The sequence below is a fragment of the Microtus oregoni genome, unplaced genomic scaffold (genome assembly GCF_018167655.1).
Source record: "Microtus oregoni isolate MIOR12 unplaced genomic scaffold, Mior012 000022F_ref0000154, whole genome shotgun sequence".
NCBI lineage: Eukaryota > Metazoa > Chordata > Mammalia > Rodentia > Cricetidae > Microtus > Microtus oregoni.
The window spans coordinates 16,263,521-16,287,595 of NW_024543081.1; the positions used below are offsets into that span (position 1 = coordinate 16,263,521).

The 24,075-nt window shown below is 42.1% G+C and overlaps 1 protein-coding gene across 24 annotated transcripts in view; it reads left to right on the forward strand.

Annotated features, from left to right (window-relative positions):
- Positions 1 to 24,075, forward strand: part of Rbfox2 (RNA binding fox-1 homolog 2) — a 238,930-nt gene that overhangs the window by 200,004 nt on the left and 14,851 nt on the right. For 8 of the 24 annotated variants that reach the window (XM_041671947.1, XM_041671948.1, XM_041671971.1 and 5 more), the window contains 7 exons: positions 3,118 to 3,171; positions 11,653 to 11,745; positions 14,423 to 14,483; positions 17,389 to 17,442; positions 17,560 to 17,652; positions 19,604 to 19,748; positions 23,240 to 23,279. In XM_041671947.1, coding sequence (XP_041527881.1) covers positions 3,118 to 3,171; positions 11,653 to 11,745; positions 14,423 to 14,483; positions 17,389 to 17,442; positions 17,560 to 17,652; positions 19,604 to 19,748; positions 23,240 to 23,279 — 540 coding nt within the window. Of the gene's footprint in view, positions 1 to 3,117; positions 3,172 to 11,652; positions 11,746 to 14,422; positions 14,484 to 17,388; positions 17,443 to 17,559; positions 17,653 to 19,603; positions 19,749 to 20,799; positions 20,863 to 23,239; positions 23,280 to 24,075 lie in introns of all 24 variants that reach the window. The other 16 variants (XM_041671949.1, XM_041671950.1, XM_041671956.1 and 13 more) reach the window with 7 other exon arrangements.

The following is a 24,075-nucleotide window of genomic DNA, read 5'->3' on the forward strand; positions in this document are numbered from 1 at the left end:
TTATAGCATGATTCCTAACCTGTGGGTGCATTAGAATCCTCCGGGGAGCCTAAAAAGTACTGTCCACCCAGGTATGATTTAGTTTCCCTAGGGCGCAGTTTGGACATCTGCACTATAAAAGGTTCCCAAGAGATTCTGTGTAACGGCATGCTCATTTTCCTGACATGTTTCTGCCTCCTGCCCCTCACAGTCCTCTTCATTTCCCTTGTTCCGGATGCATTAGTTCTGGTCTCTGTGCTGCACTGTCTCAGGACACATGCAGTGTAGATAATACAGGTTTACAGGTGGCGCATCTAAATGGAACAAATAAGGAATGGCATTTTAAAGAGCCTAGGCTATAACTCTAGTTATTTAGGGCCTTGGGAAATTCATATAATCTCTTTTTTGACCTTGAAGTTTATATTTAAAAATGAAGTAATAATTTCTAACTTGAGTGTTAGAAGTAAATGAAGTAATACCAGTATCTCCAGGACTTTGTTTTCGACCCTCATATTCAGTAGTGTCAGGTCCAGCACCTAAAAACGTGGGACACTGATTTCCTACCTCTGATGAGTTCCTTCAACTGTTCGCTTCCTCCCCAGATTACACATCACAAAAGCAAATGTATATTAGCACAAAGTCCTATTGCTGAAAGTGAATGACTTCTAAGTCTTTTTTATTTTGGCTGCTATTTACTTGACCTAGGACAGGAAACAGTCAATAGTTCCCTAAATGTTTCATAGGATAGCTTGTCAGAACAGATGCCCTCCTATGGCTTGGCTGTGCCACTTCATGGTGACAAGGCATGGGAGCCAAGTTCTGTCACAGCTAACTACCTGGATATATTTTTGCCATCAAAGATAAGGTCAGAGTTAAGGTGTAATGACATTCTTGAAGTACCTAAAAAGTTTTCCCATGTGTCGTGGTGACAGCTGTTTCCCATCTTAGAGGAAGGAGAGTGGACAGACAGTAGAAGAGACACGTGGAAGAAGGCACGTCTAAAAAGATGAGTTGCCTGGTTCTCTTCTGACCACCCATCAAAGACAGTAGAGACTCACTCAGTCTTGGATGCTGAGGACAGCAGGCTTGGCATCTGTTAGTGATGTTTTCTCTTGAGTCAGAAGGATGTGGCCTTCCAAGAGCTGCCTTGGTCCTTTAGTGATTTCTCAAAATGATTCATGCCTTATCCTAAAGCATAAAGTAGGAAGAAGTTTTTTTCTTTACAAAGGACATCTGAGTGTCTCTTCTGTCTGGTTGCCTGTCGTTAGAACAGTAACACTGAGAAAGCAGGGATTCCATGCTGTATTCAGTTAGCCAGCACAGCTACTTCAGCTTCATTCTTTTTAATCATAAAAGAGGGTAGACCTTGCTCAAACAAATGGTTATGAAAGGGCTGAGAAAATGGCCCAGCTGTTAGAGCACTTGCTGCTATGGCAGAGGCCCAGAATGCAGTTCTCAGCACCACATGGTGAGTCACACAACCTCTGTGACTCCAGGCCCAGAAGTTCCAACACAGTCTTCTGGCCCTCGTGGATACCCACATAGATATGTGCATGCATGTACACACACAGACATACACATACACAAATTTTTAAAAAAACTTTTATATAAAAAAGACGCTATTAGAATACAATAGAAGGGGCTGGAGAAATGGCTCCACGGTTAAGAGTACCGGCTGTTCTTCCAGAGGCCCCAGGTTCAATCCCCATCACCCACATGGCATTTCTCACCAGTTCCAGGATACCCAACACCCTCACACTGACATACATGGAGGCAAGATACCAATGTACAAAAAAATAATTTTTAAAAAAAATGCAGTAGAGGCAGACTCTGGTGACACTTTCCTTTAATCCCAGCACCTGGGAGGCAGAGGCAGGCAAATCTCTGAGTTCAAGGCCAGCTTGGTCTACAGAACAGATTCCAGGACAGCCAGGGCTACACTGAGAGACCCTGTCTTGGAAATAAGGAATGCAATAGAAAAGATTTAAAAAAAAAAAAATAACAGCCTAACATTCCATGTTAGTTATTATAAGATAGGCATAGAAATAATTTCTCAAATACTATTATATAATAAAAACCATTTTTCTTTTCCTTCATTTTCTCAGTTTTCTGTTAATGATGAAGCTAGAATCAAGTACAAGTATCTAACATAGAAAACTTGGGCTTTTAACAATTTACTGATTGAAGCATTAACACTTTAGTGTGAAAACGGCATTTCTGCTTTACGTTTTTCTATTTTTCAGGACTTTTTCTCCAACCTTGTATAGTTTAGTTTGAAACCCAAATGAAGCAGATAATGGGAGACAGGTCAAGTCAGTGCTGCCTGGGTGGGCCCTGCAGCCTCCCTCTCACTCAGGCTGTCCCCAAGCACCTCTCTCGAGTGACTAGGTGCAAACCCTACATAGATGTGTGGGGCTTAGCTACTAAGAGTAGAGCTTTGTGCCTCTGTATGGTTTAGCTCTGAGATGATATTTAAATAACTATTGAACAGATTGTTACTTTAAAAGACTCCTAAAATTTTGTTACAGAACTATTAAAATGGCAAATAAGTGGAAATCATTTTTATGTCAAAAAATGTTTTAAGTATAGAGATTGTAACAAACGCATGTTTATTGGGACCAGTCATTGTTCACAGTTTCAAAAGACAAAAACAGTATGTGACGTTCATCTGCTGTTATATCTGTATGCCTGAGGAGAAGGATAGAAGGAAGGCCTGTGGTTAATCTCTGTTTTCTTTTTCCTTATATTATCTAACTTTTGTACCGTTTTTAAGGGAGGGAGGGTGGGAGTAGAGTGCCCTCAACAGTGTACTGATTCTGTTTGGTGAAATTTAACTTTTTAAAACTGAGACATTAAAAAAAAATTAAGGTAGCATTTAGAAAAAGACCCTGTAGGACATCTGTGTGCAGTGTTTTGATTGTGACTTCCACACATGGACATATATGCACCTGAGTTGATAGAGGAGCCACTGGCCCAATGGGGCCCTTTCAGAAGCTCATGTTGGATCTGCTGACACGTGGGAACATGCAGGTTAAATGAGTACTAGTTCAGAGAAGAAAAGCTGTCTCCTTCAGAAGGAGGGCTAGTGTCTAGACAAAGCCTGACCTTAAGTAAGTGCCTTTGTTTTTGTCTCTGCAGCAGTTTGGCAAAATCCTAGATGTGGAAATAATCTTTAATGAGCGCGGCTCCAAGGTAAGCCCTATGTCAGTGTCTGGTGCTCAGCTTCCTGAGACTTGTTTCACTGGAACAGAGCAGAAGTGGGTCCCGTGTTGCCAAGTATCTTCCCTGGGTTAAATTCTCCAGAAAGAGGCTGCTCACATTGGGAGGGTGTCAGGAAGCAGGGGAGCTAGAGAGGAGGAGTATGGTAGATCTAAGGGCAGGAGGCAAGGTTCCTCAGCCAGCCTGGGTCAGCCTACACTGTCTCAAAGGCAGAGAGGCACCAAGAGGATGTGAAAATCCGTTCTGAGTTCTCTTGGAATGAGTCAATTTATGATATGCCAACATGGCATGCTTAGTTAGAACAACTCGGTGAGGGCTGCTTTCTCTCAGTTCCCCGGTCACTTGTTCTCTTTGGAGTAATTTTGACAAGCCTCCACTCAGTTAGTAGTGAGGTCACAGCCATGAGCAAGCCTCAGGGTGCTCTGGGCTGACAACAGGGTTTATATTAGAATGAGCAGAGTATCTGTCTATGCTAGTGTATGTAGTCAGTCCCTCTACACATTTCAGTTTAAATATTTTCCTTATTATTTAGTCATTTTAAAACTAATTTTTATTTAGTCATGTCTGCTGCTTTCAAATAGGCCTTGGCCATGATTAAAGCCCCAAGAATAGAATTTAAGGAAAAGCTAAATGGAGTAAATGAGTTAACATTTACCTTTCTTCAGTCCACTGCAGATTCCTGTGCTTTAGTAGTTGCTAGCCCTCACCTCCCGCCCACCTTCACGGATGCACACATGCACACTATCCTGATGCCTCAGTACCCTTGCAGCCCTTATAGAGTATACCAATAACTGGTATTTATTCATTGTAAAGAGGTAATTATACTTTAAGCTTCCAGCTTTCATTTAAAACAAAAAAAGATTAATATGTCTATACAGACCTTCCTCCAGCACTTAACCTGGTAAGTATCTTTCAAGTGAATCTGTTAACTAACCTGTTAAATTATTGATGCTTGTATTTCCTTACATTTATTTTTATTAAGCGTTTAGTTTTACAAAGTGGGAAAATAACCATGGCTTCAAGGTGGTAGCATATGAATGAAGATGAAAATGAAAATCAGTAAATGAAGATCATTGACCACACTATTTATCTACAGTAGTTAATTGAGACAGTTTTGGCCTTAAGTTGTGAGTACTTCAAATAACCTTGGCTAAGCTGTACCAGCCCGAAGGCCAGTGTAATTGCCCCAGGTACCGAACACTTGCTCCTGACAGAAAAGAATGGCTGAATTCTTGGAAGGAAACTGAACTTTCTAAAGGTTTTCACTGACTTTAGGATTCATCTGCTTCCAATATTTAATTTCGCCATAACCAGTTACCTCTCCCATGAAATCTCATTTTAAAAGAATGGCACGTGCCTGCCTTTTTCCCTTTGGGGACCCTCAAGGTGTGTATTGCTTCTGTAACTTCAGTGTCCTCACTGCCCCTGCTTTCTTTGGGCTGTATTATAGACACTGCTGTTTGGTAAGTGTATCCAGAGCAAAGCATAGAATTCAGAAAAGAAAACCCTGGATGGGACCTTTGCCTTCCTGACTTCTGTGAGGCCTTTCCCATTGTAGGCAGCCCTGGGACTCTACTGAAGATCTACTGAGAAGGGAGGGTGGAGTCAAGCCAGCGATGTCTCCTGGGATCCACCCAAGAGAAGGAATAAGCATTCTTCTTTTCTTTCCTTTTTCCTTTCTCGGTTTGTTGTTTTGTTTGTTTGCGTTCTGAGACAGGGTTTCACTATGTGGTCCTGGCTGTCCTGAAACACTCTGTAGACCAGTCTGGTCTTGAACTCACAGAGATCTTCCTGCCTCTGTCTCCTGAGTGCTGGGATTAAAGGCGTGCACCACACGTGGCTTCTCATTTCTTTTATATATTTGGAGTTGACTACAAAATTTCAGAAAGATTTTCTTGTGGTACTGTGGTTTTAGCAGAAGCCCTGCCCTGGCTTTTAAACAGCATACTCTTCTTTGCAGAAATTAGCTTTATTAAAGTTTTTAAGTAGTAATGAAACTAGTCATAAATTAGCCCACAATAAGTGATATTGACATGTACATTAATGTTTAGCCAAATTATTCTAGACCAAAAACCAAACCAAAACGAAAACACCCTGGGGCTGGAGAAATGGCTCAGCGGTTAAGAGCACTGACTGCTCTTCCAGAGGACCCGGGTTCAATTCCCAGCACCCACATGGCAGCTCACAACTGTCTGAAAATCCAGTTCCAAGGGATCTGACACCCTCACACCAATGCACATAAAATAAAGATAAATAAATCATAAAAAAAAATTTTAAAAACGAAAACACCCTCCCCCACCCTGTACTGGATCTGGAACACAGGACCTTTTGCCTGTTAGGCAAGCACTCAGCCAATGGGCTGCATCCCAAACTGTCTTTTTTTATAGTGAGTTCATTTGGAAGGGGATGAGCAGTGCTCCCTGCACTCTGCTTAGCCTTCTCCAGCTCCCCCTGTAGAGTCTGCTGTGAATGTGTGATGAGAAGTAATATTCCTGACCCAAAAATTAGCTCGTTCCCTCAAAGGCTCTAAGAAGTGAGTGTGAATTGATCCACAGCTTTCTTAATTCTCAGATTTCACTAGTAGAAGCAGAGCGACAGCGTATCATGCGGTTACCTAGACAGACTAGTCATACATTTTAGATTAGGCCAAGTCTGTTCCTGGTGTCTTGTTAGCTATTCATAATGTCCCTTCTTCCTCAAAATGACCCAATTTAAATAATAAACTACAGTATTACTCTTTTTGTAACTCCTTTGAGTACCAACTGTAAAATACCGTTTTAGAGGGAAAACAGACCCTTAATGAAAAGTAGAACGTAAAAGAAAAACCATAACAGCACGTCCACCGTGAGTCTGGTTTTCACTTCTGTACTAGTGTCCCATGTGGACTCTTCAACAGAACTCTAAGTCATGGCTGCCATTTAGCTGTGGGATACTTGAGCTGGTAGTTCTTGCTTGTAGGTTCCAATACCTGAGAGTTTTTTCCTACATTCACCCCATTGTTGAACTTGGGACTTTCCACTCCTCTTCGCCATCACCTAACTACAGAGCAGGTTTTCGTGACGATCCCCACGCTTATTGGTGCGTGCCTACGTGGTTTCATTCCTTCTCTCAGGTGGATCCTTGTGACAGGCCCTGCTTCAGATGGAGTGCCCGAGACACACAGTGTCTTCCTGTCCTCACACACGAGCTGTGCTCTGCTGTCTTGACCATTGCCTTAGCTTCTGTTTTCACATAAAGATAAATTATTTCCAAATATGGTTTGAAGTCACACTAAGTGAGCCTTTATGGTTTTCAGTAGAGTTGGTAGATGATGGTGTGAAATGTTTTCCACTGTACTTAATTAACAATATATGTGTCCAGAAGGCTTCGTTTATTTTTATTTGTGACCACTTTCTGAGTTTTAGTTTCCCTCCCCCCATTTATTTTTGTAATCTCTGTGTTCTGGCCACACCCAGGAGATCTGCTTTTGATTTCTCCTTTAAAAACTACGTGGTAAATTTTCTCTCTCATTCTTCTGAGATGGAAAAATTAAAAAATTATCACAACTTAAAAGAATGTTTTTACACTGTTTCATCTTACTGCTTGTTGCTTATTACAGCCTGAGACCAGACCAAAAAGGTGACAGTTACTTGGCTCCTGTGTGTCATTGATGATAAATGGGTTTCAAGGCAGGTATGAACATACTATTCCTCTTGATAGAAGTTGGAGCACGGCCATGCACTTTACACGACGCCCTGTTTCTTAAGTACAGCTAAGACAGTTGGGCAAGAGCTGCTGCAGCACTAGAATGTTTCATTAGCATTGGAGGACAGAGAGCCTACAGCAAGTATGTATAGATCTGTGTGGTCCACTGTGGCAGCCACTGTGAGCCTTGGAAATGTGAAGAAGTCTGAGATTCACACCATGAGCACACATTGCACTGCAGAGGCTTAGCACAGGAAGAACGCTAGACACCTAATAGGATTTTTATATTACTGTCATTGAAATGAAAATACATGATTACACTGGATTGAATATGTTGTTAAAATTAATTTCATCTCCTATTTTAATGACTATCAGAAAGTTTCAAGTACATGTGGCACACATTTATTTCTTTTGCATATGTTGATGTAAGCAAACGTGGCATCTTTTTTAATGAAAAAAAGTTTACTTTTTATCAATGAGAGTATTATCATTCCCTTACACACTTGAACTGTTTTCTCCTATTAAGAATTTAAGAGTAAGCCAGGCGTAGGAGCATGGGCCTTTAATCCTAGCACTCAGGGAGTCTGAGACAGGTGGATCTCTGTGAGTTCAAGGCCGGCCTGGTCTACAAAGTGAGTTCCAGGATAGCCAGGGTAACACAGAGAAACACCCCCCCCCCAAAAAAAAGTAAATTGGGCATGATGACACACATTTTTAATCCCAGTACTCTGAAAGGCAAGAGACAGGTGGATCTCTGAAATCAAGGGCAACCTGGTTTACATAGAGAGTTCCAGGATAGCAGGATTATATAGTAAGACCCTGTCTCAAAAAAAAAAAAAAATGAGTAATTACCTTTATTACAAATTATATCACATATTTATTAGTATATATTATACTAATGTAGGTTGAGTTTTATATTTCAGCATAACTTATGGTCATTTTAAAGCTGCTTGTGTTAAATTTACTTTTTTATTTTTTTCCCTTTAAAACTAGAGGTTCGGACTTAACTTACTTCAGTTTTGAAGGATAGAGGTACATTAAAGCCTGGTTTTCGGAGCATGTTTTTCTGTGGATGACCCTTAAGCCCAGAGAAGCTGTTGTTGTCCTTAGTATAGTTCCTATGCCTTTTCTAAACTTCAAGTTTATAGTATTGAAACTGGAATATTAATGTGTTAGATAAGGAAGCATGGGGTTTAGGTTGATGGGGAAAAATGTCTTTTTAAAGTTTTAACAAAAATGCTTGGCTACCCTCCTAACAAATAGACTTTGATTCTTAGGGGGGTGTGCTCTGACCGCAAGTTCCCGGCCGCCCAGACCAGAAATAATCATACAGAAACTACATTATTTAAATCACTGCTTGGCCTATTACCTCTAGCTTCTTATTGGCTAGCTCTTACATCTTAAACTAACCCATCCTCATTAATCTGTGTATCACCATGTGGCTGTGGCCTACTGGGTAAAGTTCTGTCCCAGCATCTGTCTCTGGTGGGGTGGGGGCTACTTGGCTTCTCCTGACTCCACCTTCTTTCTCCCAGCATTCAGTTTAGTTTTCCCGGCCTACCTCTGTTCTGCCCTGCTACATGCCCAAAGCCGTTTCTTTATCAATCAGTGGTAATCAGAGCATACAGAGGGAAATCCCACATCAAAGTCGGATGGCTAAGAGCTATGTGTCTATTGCCTTACACATTAGAGGTCAGGCATCTAAAGTGAGTCTTAGGGAGTTGAACTGAAAGTTCTGCTATGTTGCTTTGGGAAGCTCCTTACCTTTCTGGGCCTCTGGAGGATGCCTGCTGGTACTGGTCTGTGGCCCCTCTGTTATCAGGGCCAGACCTTTTTGATGCTACTAACATTGGATTTTGGAGTTTGGCCCTCTTGTGTTCCTTTGCTTTGTAGATACCATTGGTATTGCATTGAGCCCACCAGGATTGTCAGGGTAATCTCCCTACCTTGAAATCATTTAATCTAATCATATCTACATAATCCCTTTTGCCTTGCAGGGTAACATATTCTGTGGCTTCAGGGATTAAGATCTGAGGGACTTAGGGGGTGGAGAGCATTATTCTGCCTACACAGGATCTGTTTATCTTCAAAGGGAAGAATGAAATCTTACCTCTGCTTCATATCAGAGTATCCCAACCATCAAGTGACCTTCTTCCTCGCTCACCAGGGAAGACTTGCTGGGAAGACTGCTTTAATTTGATGCCTTTAGTTTGATTAGCATTTCCTTTGGCATTTGATCACCTTAGAATATAAAACACTTAGACATTTGAAAATGCAGTTTTCCCCCAAATAGTCATTACTGAGAACCCCCTAACATGAATGTTAGTGTTAAACTTTGTCATTTGCAGAATAATGCAACTTAACAAATAGAGTCCGCAGGCAGTCCATCAAGCTGAAGTTCTAACATCACTTTGTAACACAGGCTGGTACCTTTCATTTTAAATCATTCTTTACCTGTAGAATGTATCTACCAGATCTGCCCTCACTGCCCTGTCCCCATAGCTGTACTAGGACAGCTGTGTGCAGTTTGGGTGTTGGTGCACAGGTACACATGGGCAGTCTTGTTGTTAAAACCAAGTCTACATTTCCACATAACAGTCAGAGCTGTCTATAATTTATTAGCTTAACCAAAGACGTAAGAGTTATGGCTCTGAGAATCAGTTGGAAGGAAGTTTATAATTCTTTTCAGGTTGATGTAAAAACTCTTAATGTAGACCTGGGAAGATGGGTCAGTAGGCCACAAATGTGTCATGTTTGCACAGGACCCTGAATTTGGTTCCCAGAGCTCAAGTCAAACAGCTCATTTTCTTCTAAGCCCAGCTCCAGGGGAACCTGATGCCTCTGGGCTCCTCAGGCACCTGCACCTAATGTGCACACAGACACACAGGCAATTAAAAGTCAGATAAATCTTAAAAAACTCATCACTGAATGTGACCTTTCTTAAAAACCAGTTCTCCTTGCCTGCCAATTGATAGAGTCTCGGGTAGGAAAGTTAGGCTTCTTGTCTTCAGGATCTGGTCATCTTCAGAAAAAAGAAAGACACTGGCATCCTTAGTAACTTGCCTTTTGTACCTTGAGGTTATCAAAGTACCTACAACAGGTTAACATTAAAATGTATATCTGAAAATGCTTTCCTATTACTGTTTTCAACAAATGTATACATTCTATAGGAGAGTACTAAGAACAGTTGCCCCTGATATTCCACCACAGGAAACGTCCATTCGCTCTCTGTCAGAGCATGCCCTCCTGTAGTATCTGTAGCAGTATGCAAATTGTAGTTGGAAAGGCTCAGTTGGACTGCTGAAGGGGTCACATCTGCCTAAGCTGGGTTTATATGTGGAGGCCTGCTTATGCTTACACAGCAGTGACTCCCCAGGAGTCCTGAGGGTCCCCTCTGCAGGTGTTAGCTTCTAGGAAGTGAGAATTTACAGTGTGGAGGGTGGACAGAGCCAGTGCCCCGGTGGTGGACTTGGTGGGCACTTGCTGAGGTAGTCTGTAAGCAGGTCATGAGCTTCCTGTTTCTTCTCTTTCTCATGTGGAAAATCACTGGTTTACCTTTAACAGCAGAGATAGACATCAACAGATACATGATATTTAGGCAATTTAGGGTATCAGTTTTCCATAATTCAGCTGTACACAGGTTTTCTGTAAAGTGCCAATCTGATCGTTTAAAACTGTTTTTGAAGAAACATTCTAGTTGTTTGTAATTTGTTGGCAGTCTCCGTTGCTTCTACAACTGTTACCCACAGAACTAGACTTCACTACTGTCCTAAATTATCCTACTCCCAAAGGTAAAGTGGAGCTAAAATAATGACTTTAAATCCTGTCATGGAGCCATTAACCTTGAATGTGAAAGAAGTATAGATTTTGGGGTCAGCAAGTCAACTGAGAGAAAAACACAGAGTCTGCAAAGATGGCTCAGTTTGTACTTTCCTTGTAAGCATGATGACCTGAGTTTGATCCTCCGCACTCATGCGGTGGGGGAGCCAGACATATCAAGATGGCTCAGCAGATTAAAGGTACCTCCTGCCAAACCTGATAACCTGAGACTGATTTCTGGAACTCATAATGGAAGGATTACCAGCTCACTCAAGTTGTCCTCTGACCTCCATCCACACATTGTAACACACATACGCGCACACACATAAACAAATATTTTTTAAAGCTGTATGTATATATGGTGGCTTGAGTCCTATCCTTGGGACCCACTAGCTAGAAGGAGAGAACCAACTCCTGGAAGTTGTCCTCTAACCCATACCCCGCTCTTGTGTGCCACGGCACGTGCATGCCCATCACATACACACTAAATAAGTACATGTTTAAAGAATAAATAAAAATAAGGTAGAAAGCAGTTGGGGAAGACACTGCATTTACCTCTGCTGGCCACATGCACCAATGTGTGCCTGTGCACATGGTAATAATAGTTCTGTGGTTTGGTTCTGTTTTTATGTTCAGATTTTTGGTCAAATAGTTTAACCCAAGTAACTTCCTACCTTACTCTTGGTCTGGTCTCACGTACTTTATATTTTATTGTTATTGTTATTGTTGTTAATTAAGTTACTGTTACTATTATTACAGTTCTTTATCCTTTTATTGGGTTTAAATTTCCCTTTACAAAATATGCATGGATCAAAAATGTGCCTTTGGAAGAAATTGCTGGTGTTAGTTGTGCTGGCGTCACTTCATACTGTGATGTTTTCTCTGTTTACCAAGAGATGAGTATTTAAATATAACCATGTGCATGTTTTCCCCTTCTCCCGCTGCATGCAGGGATTCGGGTTCGTAACTTTCGAGAATAGTGCTGATGCAGACAGGGCCAGGGAGAAATTGCACGGCACCGTGGTAGAGGGCCGTAAAATCGAGGTGCATGTCTTCAATAATTCAATTTCTCGTTTATATTTTTCTTTCTCTTTGTGTACTGCCTCACTTATTTCACATTTGGAGCCTGTCCTGTCCGTGTGTGCACACCTGTCTGTGTCTGTCTTCACCTCCTTGCACCACACTATATAAAAGTAACACCCTGTCTGCTTCTCCCTCCCCCCCTTGGCTGTCTGAGGTGTAGTTGGGGGCGGGGAATGTGTGCTTACCTGTGCTCTCATTCCCTTTTTTCCTCTTCCAAAATGTTTATCCTTTGCTCTCTTGATGTTTTTTTCTTTGCTTCAGTTTCTGCAAGACTCTGAATTCCTGTATGAGGCCTAAACAAAACTAACTTTTAAAATGTTTAAAAAACTACCTAGCTTGTAACGTTGTGTCTTGGAGGCCAGTTCCCCTCCGTTTGCGTTTGATAAGTGTGGATAGACGATGGTGGAGGTTTGGTGGGGGGGAGACAGAGTCCAAAGCTCTGGTAGTTCTAAGCTTTACTTAATACCAAGAATTTCAAGACTTGATTACAGAGTTGATAGCAGAGGGCTCAAGGGCAGCTGGTGGCATAGATGGACAGATACTGTGATTGCTAAGTCAGCCCCTGGGCTCACCAGCACTAGAGGGACTAACGCATTGAAGGTTAACTGGCTCCTCTCTTCTTTACCGGTTTTTTTTTTTTTTAAGTATTAAATATAAAAGCCACCATTCGAGTAAGATGTCTGCATATTTTGCTTTTTCCCCCTTTTCAATGGTTTAGCATTTAGGGCCCTTCACTTGACTCACTCTTTCCATGGTAACTATACACAATGCTGGCGATGGTGCCCGTTGGCGGTAAGTGAATCGAAAGTGCTAGAGAAGAAGCTTTTAAAATGTAATCACAAAACAATTAAGAGAGAAAAGTCCATCTGCCATCTCACATTAACACTACCAGATGTGGTTTGACTTGCTTCTCTCCCTTCCCGCCCCTTTTATTTTCACTGCTGTGGGGTGATGTCGCCTGGACTTTGGATGTACATCCTGTCTTGTAGCAGTCTGAGCTGTTTGGTTACTGACTTCATGATGATTTTTTTTTCCCCTTGCGCATCTTACTCAGAGTTACTGAACTCCGGTTTGGCTGGTTTTATTAATGCACTTCCTACCCCAACTTTTCCCTTTTTCCCAAACCACTGTGCAGCTCTTTTCCGCTGATACCTTCCTCACATTCTCTCCTATTTTCCCCACCACTCTGTTCTCTTTCTGTGGCTTCTCATTCCTTCCTTTCTTCCTTCCCATTCCTCTGTCTGGCAGCTGTTGGTGTCTCTTGCTGACTGGTAGTGTCTGGTTGGTTCTGGCTGTTTTTCCTTTGAATTGCTTGGTGGCTTTCTGCTCTAGTCGCTAGTTCAAGCTCTTGTTCCATTCCGACCTTGCTGTTCTTTTCCCCTCTTTTTTCGATGCTGTTTCTTTCTTTTCTTTGTGTGTGTTAATTGCATGCTCGCAGTCTCATCCTTGTTGTCTTCCATTCTTTCCTTGTAAGTGTGAAATGTTTACATTATCTGGTGGTCAAACTAGAGTAAATGGAGTTTCAAGCTGTCCTCACATAGAGAGGGGCGGGGAGGTCACCCTACAAATCATAAAAGGTATCAGATGTTTCTAAATTCCAATTTTACCTAAAATTGGTCTTCATAACATAAATCTAGCACAATGTATATTCCTAGAGACAATGTAGGCTGGCCTTGGTGGCACAAGTCTGTATATAATCTAAGTATTCAGTAGGCTGAGGCAGGAGGATCACAAGTTTGAAGCCAACCTGACTACATAGCAAATTGCAGGCTCAGCCCAAGCTGCCTAGTAAGGCTTTGCTTCAAACAGTAAATGAGACACATTCATATTTCATAAGTTCTGAGCTTAAGGCTGGCTATGGTTGAGTTTATGGTGAGGTTTTATTTTTCTGACAGGAACTCTGGGGTTGGTCTTGAGGACGCCCACAGTGTCCTGGCTCCTAGGCTTCATCACTCCTTTTTGTAGCAATACCATCTTTGTGAGGCCTACTTCCCTTGGTGTGGAGAATGCCCAGATTGTATGCTTTTGTTAGGGGTTAGAGAGGACCACAGCACAGGAGAAACACTAATATCTTCACTGTGAGCACCTGTGCCAAAGGCCCTCGGGAAACTTCATCTTAAATGAGTGATTCATGTGGTCTAGGAAATTGAGGATGGCCCTCCAACTGTTAACTTGGGAATCTGTAGTTCTTGTATTTATGTACTAATCCCAGACAGTATAGAGAAAAGAAAAAAAGTAGACCCGCAGGAGAGGAAGGTGGCAAGCCTCTGTTTTACAAACAAGCTCCAGATTCATTTGCAGACACACTTGTTCCCTGTTTGCTTTTTGCCAAATTGTCCTCAGTACAGAGACAGCCCAAGGCCGGCCAGAGAACCTGTAACTGCTCCTTTTCTCTGAGTGCCGAGAGGAAGAACAACCACAGTTTTCTCTTAAGACACCAGGAAACTGCATTTTACTCTTGTTAGCCTCATTTAATAAGCACTTGCATTAAAATCCTATGAATATTTCATAATGCTATGTTAATTATCTAAATGCTATCAGAAATTTACATTTAAATTATGTACTGTATTACTGGATAAGCAGTGTCATGTTTCCTAATATATCCCTCCCTCCCCTCTTGTCTGCCTGTTATTTTTAGGTGAATAATGCCACAGCACGCGTCATGACCAATAAGAAGATGGTCACCCCATATGCAAATGGTGAGGAGTTACTAGCTGCCTTGGGGGAATGTTGTCCTCACATAAATACATGGAGTTTTCATGGCTTTCTAGGACCATCTGCTCAGTTCACATCCAGCCTCTTTCAAGTTTTTTCCTTAAAACTAAGCTAAGCTTTTTACTTACAAAGGTGTTTTGTTCTCAATAACTTTCATCTATACACAATACCATTGCTTGAGGCTACCTGTTAAAGCAGACTAGGTAGCCTGTGAGCATCCTCCTTTTCAGTCTCCTGTAGTTCCTTGTAATGTGGGGATTGCCCGGGTTGCCCTGGTGGCCCTGGTGTGTTTTCCCGCTGGTCTCTTCAGATGACTGTGATCTGGATTAGTGGAAAGGAAAAGCCTAGTCTCTTGTAGGTCTCGATCCCTTGCTTTCCATGGGGCTTTAGGGTGTAGCTTCTTATTCCAAGATGACATGTCATGTAGTAAGTTTAATGAATATTAGTGAGAGTGGGATTTTCAGTGAATAATTTGCCCCAACACAAACAAAAGCTGGAAAGGTGGCTTCTAAGGTAAAAGTGCTAGGCGTACAAACTTTGACAGTGGAGTTCAGTAGCTGGAACCTCCATGAGAAGCCATGTCTGCTGACCCATATCTGTAATCTCAGCACTTTACCCAGGGATCCGAGACAGACACAGGAGAACAGGAAGAAGTTTGGGCCAGCCAGCCTGAAATACACCATATAGTAGCAGAGACAATAAAGGCTTTTGCTTCAGCAAGGGAAAAGGAGACCGCTGACTTCCACTGCCCTCCGTTGGCACACCCATACTCTCGTATACAAAATAAGTTTAAATTCTCTGAAAAATAAAAAATTTAGGCTGAAGTAACAGCTCAGGGTAAGAGCCCATACTGATCTTGCAGAGGACCCAAGTACAGTTCCCAGCACTCATGTCAGGTGGCCCTGAACTACCTGAAACTCTGGCTCTGGAGGAAATGAATTTGTTCATGAGTGCCCACATGAGCATCGTGTTCATTTTGGGAGGTGTGTGCAGGTCCATGTACATGGAAATCAGACACCCTCAGACCTACACTAGTCTGGTCTCCTTTCACCATACAGACCCAGGGATCAAGCAGGCATGGTGTTGGATGCTTTGACTCACTGAGCCGTCCATCTTGTTGGCCCTCGTGAGCATTTTTATCAGAACGGGGATTGGACTGAGGTGTTTTAGCCAGATAATGGTGGCTTATACCTGTAACCCTGGCACTAGCAAGGCTAAGGCAGGAGGATAATGAGTTCAGAGCACATAGCTTGGATTGCATAGGGTCCAGTAAGTAAAGATGCTTACCTCCGAGCCTGATGAAACCCACATACATGCATGGTGGAGAAAATCAGTTCCTGTGAGTTGTCCTCTGACTGCTTCATATGTGTTTTTCATATGCACACAAACACACGCACACACACGGTAAATGTAAAAGAAAAGTAAGAAAATCTCTAATTTCAATAGAACTGGCCTTTCCTTCTCTGTGTCCTATTTCCATAGTGTAGCAATGGCAGGGGCTGGAAAGTGAAGTCATAGCCCGGGCCCCTCAAGGAAATAAATGCAGGTGTGCTGCTTCTCCTGTGGAAAAGTTGGCAGTTATTTGGGGCTTTTGTTTTGTTTTGTTTTGTTTTGTTTTTTGGTTTGGGTTTGTTTGTTTTTTTTTTTTTTTTTTTTTTTTTTTTTTTTTTTTTTTTTTCGTGACAGGGTTTCTCCGTAGCTTTTGGTTCCTGTCCTGGAACTAGTTCTATAGACCGTGCTTGCCTCGAACTCACAGAGATCCACCTGCCTCTGCCTCCCGAGTGCTGGGATTAAGGTGTGCGCCACCACTGCCCGGCCGATATTTGAGTTTTTATATAGAGTTTTACTCACTACTAGAGAGAGTAGCATATATCCCTTGCTTACCAACAAAATACTTGCTGTATTCCTGTAAGTATATAAAACAATAAAATTTTCTCCCAACATAGTATTATTTGGAAACTCCACATTTCTAAATCTTGAACTTAATGTTTGACATCACTATGTTGTCCTTCAGAGTTTGAGTAATATGCTCATCAAATATGTTTGTTACAAATTAAAACCTCAGAAGCCATGAAGCCATGTTCAAAAGATGGGAATGGACTTCGTATTTTATTACTGCCTCTCTTTCCCTTTCTACTTACTGATCCTCAGCTTTTACTATGAAAGGGGATTTCATTTACCTACAAAACTTGTGTGGTACAGCTGAATGTGCCATCAGGTTCCAGGTCACATTTGAATTCAGTCAGAGTTGACTTTACCGAAGCCTCTAATGGAAAGTACTGTTAAGGTGGTGGATGAGAAAGTGTTGTCATTGGCACCAGTCGCCTGTCTTCTAAGCTCAGAGCAGGTCCTGTCTGCCAAACCCCATGGTGCATCTCTGTTTCCTCTTCTTCTCTCCATTTTCTTCCTCTGCCCTAGTTAGTCTGTTGCTGTGATAAAACACTCAGACTAAAAGCAAGTATTTATTGTTAGGGGATTCAGAGCAGCTCTCAAGCAGAAACTGGAGGGACAGTGCTGACTGGACCGCTGAAAAGCTCAGACTTAGCTATATATAACACAGGACTACTTGCCCAGGGAATGATGTCACCCACAGCGGGCTTGGCTCTCCTGCATCAGTTAATAATCAAGCCAGTCCCCACAGGTGTATCCATAGACAATCGGATCTGGACAGTCCCTCTGTCTTCCCAGCCCTTCACTCAGTACTGTACACCCCTGCCTACCTGTCCAAGCCCTCATCCCCTCAGTGGTGCTGCTTAAAGATGATACCATTGCCCTTTCCTACAAAGTCTTAACCTCGGGAGGAAAAGCAGTCCAGAGAGACCTGGAACCATCTTGACATGCAGAGTTCACATAGTTATAACCCATTCACTGTCTTCTTTTCTGTTTCAGGCTGGAAATTAAGTCCAGTAGTTGGAGCTGTGTATGGCCCTGAATTATATGCAGGTAGTATTGTACTGCTTCCCTTTCTGACACATAATGCCTTCTGTGCTTTTCATGTGGCTGTGTCTTTGTAATCTTTTCACGTTTCTATTTTTTATTTAATTTTTTAAATGCGCCTAGCCTCCAGCTTTCAAGCTGATGTGTCCCTAGGCAATGAGGCGGCTGTGCCCTTGTCAGGAAGAGGAGGCATCAACACTTACATTCCTCTAATCAGTAAGTAGCCTACACTGATCTAGCATGGGATTTTTTGGTTTTTGGTTTGTTTTGTTTGTTTGTTTTTGTTTTTTTGGGGGGGAGGGATTGGTTTTAGTTTTTCGAGACAGGGTTTGTATGTGTAGCTTTGGAGCCTGTCTGACACTTGCTCTGTAGACCAGGCTGGCCTTGAACTCCTGGAGATCGCCTACCTCTGCCTCCCAAGTGCTGGGATTAAAGGTGTGCACCACCATGCCCGGCCTGGCATGGGTTTTTACTGTTGCCGCTGACATGCTAATTTGGTCTGTTTTTCTTCTCCTAGCATGATATAGAACTGCCAAAAAAAAGAGAACCATTCTTTTTTGTTGATGTTTTGTTTTGTTTTTTTTAGATAGGGTTTCTCTGTGTAACAGCCCTGGCTGCCTTGGAGCTCTCCTTGTAGACCAGGCTGGCCTCGAACTCACTGAGATTCTCCTGCATCTGCCTCTGTAGTGCTGGAATTAAAGGCGTGCGCCATCAATGCCTGGCTGGGGTGGGGGGGCATTCTTGAAAGGATAATAGATACCACAGTGCCCTGTTCTGTGTAACTCACACACTGGAAGCTTCCACTAAACAAAAATCATTGGAAAGTATGCAGAGGGTAAAATGTAAATATCCTCTCTATATTTGATCATAAGGCAGTCAAAGACATGAGTGTGTATAGACTGCATTACTCAAGCCTTCTTCCCACCCCAGGCCCACTCTCCCATGGAGTACCACTTAGCACAGCTCCACTGTCAGGGATTACCCTCCACTCTCTTACTCTTTCTAGGTCACTCTGACCCAAGCCCTCTTCCCCTGGGAAGAGGTGTGACTCAACTGGATTCAGCAGAGTGGGGTGTTTCTGCATGACTTCCAGAGCAAAGCATATTTAGAACAGGCCTTTGGAAAATGTCTGCCTCGTAAAAGGATACAGCATAGCTGGAAAGGTTAATATTGTAGAGCCGCCTGGACAGTGGTGGTGCACGCCTTTAGTCCCAGCACTAGGGAGGCAGGGGCAGGCGGATCTCTGTGAATTCGAGGCCGGCCTGCTCTACAGAGCTAGTTTCAGTACAGCCAGGGCTACACAGAAAACCCCTGTCTTAAAAAAACAAATGTAGCCGGGCGGTGGTGGCGCACGCCTTTAATCCCAGCACTTGGGAGGCAGAGGCAGGCAGATCTCTGTGAGTTCGAGACCAGCCTGGTCTACAAGAGCTAGTTCCAGGACAGGCTCCAAAACCACAGAGAAACCCTGTCTCGAAAAACCAAAAAAAAAAAAACAAAAAAAAACAAATGTATATATATTTTAGAGAAAGTTGACAAATGAATTCTCTAAAAACTGTTGTTTTCCTTTGAGGTTAGTACCATGTAAAAATATATAAAGAACGTTCCTTTTGAGTAATAAATATTACATGATAACATATAGAAATGAAGTTAAGAGACTGGTGGGTCACTGTTATTTCGAGGCCAATGTGGTCTACAGAGTGAGTTCCAGGATAAGCTCCAAAGCTGCAGAGAAACCCTGTCTCAAAAAATCCAAAAAAATAAATAGATAAATAAACTAGAAATGAAATTAATAATTGACTAGTTAAAATGTATATTACTCTGATTTAAACCGCCACAGAAACTAAGTGTTGTACATCTTACTGAGGTGGTCTTCAGAGCTGCTTCTGGTAGAAACTCCTCTTCTCATGCATTATTACTGGGAACACCTAAAAGGGAGAGTAAATTCAAGATTTGTGATGAGTGAGCCATGGAATCATCGCTTGATCATCCTGTGTCTCTCTTTCCACTTCTTCCCTCAAAGCTGCAGTGTCAGGGGTGTATTAATAAGTGTACTTGCTATTTTTTCAGGAAAGATTTGGTGCCTGTTTTTCTACCTTTTCCACAGTTAATTCTCAGTCTGGTTCTGTCCAGCTCCTGAAAGCAAGTTGAAGTTTCTGTTATATTTTGGGTCTCCCTTTAGTTCCTGGCTTTCCTTACCCAACTGCAGCCACCACGGCAGCTGCGTTCAGAGGAGCCCATCTGAGGGGCAGAGGGCGGACAGTGTATGGTGCAGTCCGAGCGGTACCTCCAACAGCCATCCCCGCCTATCCAGGGTAAGCATTAGATTCCAGAATCATGTTTCTAAAATGAGCAATTGAATAAAAAAAGAAGGGAAGACCTCTCTGATTTCTAGGATGTTGCTGGGCAGCATTTAGATGCTGTGTGAATATTTTCAAATCAGTGGATAGAGGGCAAGAACCAAAATACAGAAATGTGTCCGAGGGTCAATTCGTTATACAAACCCTCGTTTTGGCCACCTTAAGCCTTCATGGTGATGGCTTAAGATAGTAGCCAGAGCCGTCTTGTGTTTGCTAGCGGTGTGTTGGCATGGAGTTCACTCAGCAGCGCACGAGTGTGAATTAACACTACTACAGAGAACTGAGAAAGGAGCTGGAGATTTTAGTGCCAGACTGCGTCTGCTGTGCTCACCCCGTCTCACCACCCCATGTGGGGCCAGAGGCCAGCACATGTGCCCACCCCATGGTTTCTCTGCCTGGGTAGTGAGCAGCAAAGCTAGTTACCCACAATGGATTTGCTTTCTTTGTAGGAAACAGATTGAAAGAGGTGAATTCAAAGACAAACCAAGTCCAATTGAATCGAGGGAGAGAGGGAGAAGTAGGAGGAATCAGCTGCAGCTGGCTTCTGAGACAGTAGCAGCTGGTGTAGCTGAGCATCCTCGTCTTCCGTTTGGAGTGGAGGGTGTCTCATGCAGTGGAAAGATTCCATAGCAACAAAAAAATCCTTTGTTTTTGAATGGGAAAAAGGAGGGAAGATGGCAGATTGGCTTTCAGTTGTTTATCTGTGTCAGCCTAACGTATATTTTTATATAAAGTGAACTTCTCTAATTCAGTTGTACCAAGGACTTTCTGTTTTAAAAGATTTGACATTTCTCTTCTTCATCTTTTCTCTGCCTATGAAGTTTTTTTTTTTGCTGTTGTTGTTTTTGTTTTGTTTTTTCCTATATTCTGGAGAAATATAAATAGCTGCAGAAAAACCAATTAGCTGCTTTTTAGTTAAAACATAAAGGAAGATAGCATGTCCCTTTCTGATAGCAAAATTGGCTTCACCAGGAGGTATACTAATTTAACATTCATTCATTCATAGACCAATGGACATACCATTAGGAGTCCTCCATGCCACAGAATTAAAGCATTTTTATTAGACAAGGCAAGTATGCATGCTGAAGTGGGCAGACTCCAAGACACTGCAAGGGAACTGCTTCAGAGAATAACTTTCATTTGCAATTTATAGATAATTAAATCCCATGCATTCCATCATCTCCATCTTCTGCCATGACTTGCTTTTAATTTTATCCTTTTTTGTCTCAACTTGACCTTTGACCTTCAACCTCTGACATCTCTTTTTTAAAAAATTAATTGAAGATACAGCTTTGTTTCACCAAGAAATAATTGAGTGAAACATGAAAGTGCATCTTTTGCAAGCTCAGCACACTAGAAAAACTGCTCATGATGCGTCTCCCATTCCAACCCGAAAGCATTCACTGTCGCCACATTTGCAGGGATAGTGCACAGACTCTACGGACTACCTATTGTAACTTCCTGAGCTACTTAATAAAGTAGCAGAATTCACTTCTGTTCAGTGTAGGTCCTTTCAGTATACTGGCCAAACTTAAGAACCATTCTCTACTAAGTCTCTGTCAGGTATATAGATTTGCTTAAACAAATCTTTTTTGTCTGATCATGTCAGTTTCTGTGCGTTGCATTGAACACTAATTTCCCTTGTATTCTTTTTTATTAACTATACCATCTGTTTACATGGAAGATGGCAAGGAATAAGTCCAGTATTTCATGGGGAATGGCCTAGAACTGCTTTCAGCCTTGTGAGTCACTGTGCTCTCACCTCTTATGGCACTGGGTACAGGGATGATCAGAATTCTTCTAGAATTCAAATAGTTACAATAAGTGATTTGCCTTAGAACAAAAATATCCTTGTTTTTAATGGCAACATTCTTTATAGAAGGAATGTGTTGTAGTCTTTGCCTGTGTCCCCTCACTGACATTAATGGAGATTAATCCTCTTGACCTCCATGCTTGCCACTCATCAGCCTTCTCCTACACGGGTCTTTTTTGAAAATGCATTGGAGAGGCACATTCAACCTGATACCAGACTCTAGCTGCAAATGGAGACTGAACAGGGAAAGCCTGCTTACAGGCACCGGAAGTATGTCTGCTTTTTCTGCAGCGCAAAACAGGCCTAGCAATCGGTGCATCGCAAGGTGTGACCTTGCGACTTGTTAGCTTATTCATTATAACTGGAGAAAGAAACTGTCCATTTTATCTAGCTGAATAAACAAAAACAGATTTTTGAAAATACATTTAAACAGCCAAGTTTTGACCTGACAAATGTGAGAGAAAGCTTGTCTTTTCTCTACCACTGTTCATGTCTTCTGGTCCCAAAATAATGTTCTGAGGGAAATCTGTGTATACAAAAGCACTTCTACATTTTAAGCATAACAGTGTAGTGCTGCTCCAGATTTATGTTTAAAAAAACTAATATTGCCTGCTTGACAAAGCCCATTACCAAATAGGAGGGTGAGGCCTGCCCGCAGCTGCCTCTGTCACTGTTTAAATCAAACAGGACAGGCCTCGGCATGCACAGTGCTTCCATCACCAATTGTAGTTTTCAGAATTCTTAGACTATTAGTTAAGAAAGAACCCTTAAAATCTTCCAGTTGCTCCTTCCCACTCTGGATTATATTGTTACTATCTGGGATCCCACTGCACCTTTCAATTCTTGGACCAATCACCTTAACCTTGAGCTCATTACCTCTGCTTGTGAAAGCAATGCATTGTGGGTATTTTTGGTTGTTTTGTTCTTTTGGTTTTTATTTTAATTACATTTCTCTGTTTACTTTGGTCAGAATTGATTGACTTGTTTTTCCAAGGTGTTGCATTGGTTCTCAAAAATGCTGAATAATAATACTTTGCATGCTTGTGTGATCAGCCAAATCTTATCGCATGTCTAATGTGCAGGGTGAAAAGCAGGTGATGTATGGATAACAGGAAAACCTACACTTTACTTTGAAAATGAAAATACACTAATAAGCATCATTTGGAACACACTTTGCACACAGGTTCTGGAATTCGTTTTTTTCACTCTCTTCCTGAAGTTAATCCCTCACCACCCCTACCCTTTGTACGCTTTTAAAGAACAGCGTTCTCCTAGGACACACTTATATTTAAAAATACTCCAGATTCTAAAGTCGATCTGTTAAACCAGCAGATCTCAGACAGCTACATGAGGCCCTGCCAGGAGCACTGTTGTGTCATTAGTCTGAGTTATCCAGTGTCCAGGTGCTCGGTCTAGTTTTGCAGACCCTTAGCTCTCCTTGCATGTCCTGGAGCCGTGGAACGCACGTGTGCACTTGGCACATCTCTGTCACAGCTTGCCGCGGCCCCATGTCCAGGTCACATTCATACATCACCTGCCTGTGTAGCGCATGTGCATGCTGCCGTCCTCAATAACCGGAATGTGTTTCTGTTCTTTTGTTTTTTTGTTTTTGTTTTTGTGTGGATTTCTGCAGTGTGGTTTACCAGGACGGATTTTACGGTGCTGACCTCTATGTAAGTACATACACCGGGGCCTTTTTGACCCCATCCCCTGACAAGCCAGCCTTTTTTTTTCTGTTTAGTTTGTTTTGTTTTTATTTTCGTTTTATTTTGTTTTCCTTTTTAAAAAATATAATTTAATTTTTGTTTTACTTTTTCCTTGTGGATATATATATTATATATTTTAAGAATGCAAGCATGCTTCTCTGCCACTGCGCTTGCCCCTGGGTGCAAAAACTAAGCCTTTGGGTCTCATGACGGTTGCTGGGGTCAGTCTACTGGACATATTCTTCCCCTTCCCTATGCTCACGAGTGTTCTGGGCATCTCTTACCTTGTGAGATGATCAGCAGGTTTAAAGTCGTATTGTTGTCTCATCATCTGCATACATGAATAGCAGGACAAGTTTAGCCTGACCAGCTCTTCCCTCTTTGTGCTTCCCTTCCCATCTCACACCCTCTTCAGAGCATTAGGGCTTTGGTGTGTGTAAACGGCAATACGCTTTCTGAGCTGTGTTCTTTCTGATTTTACATCATCTAAAGAGCATAAACTTGTGAAAGTGCCATCAAGGAGCTGATATTCAGAGGCTCATGTAGAAACTAGGGGATCTCAGATGAAGACCACAGTCAGGGGTCTGTTCCTTAGGGGTCAGCCAGGGAATCTGAGGAGCATAACTCACAGCCTGGACTCTTAATACCATTCAGTTATGGTGAAGATTTGCCGATTCCATCAGCCAGAGTGGCATTTAATCCATCATCCATCTAGCTGGAGGTGAAGTTACATGATTTTTTGGTCACATACTCTTAAACGATG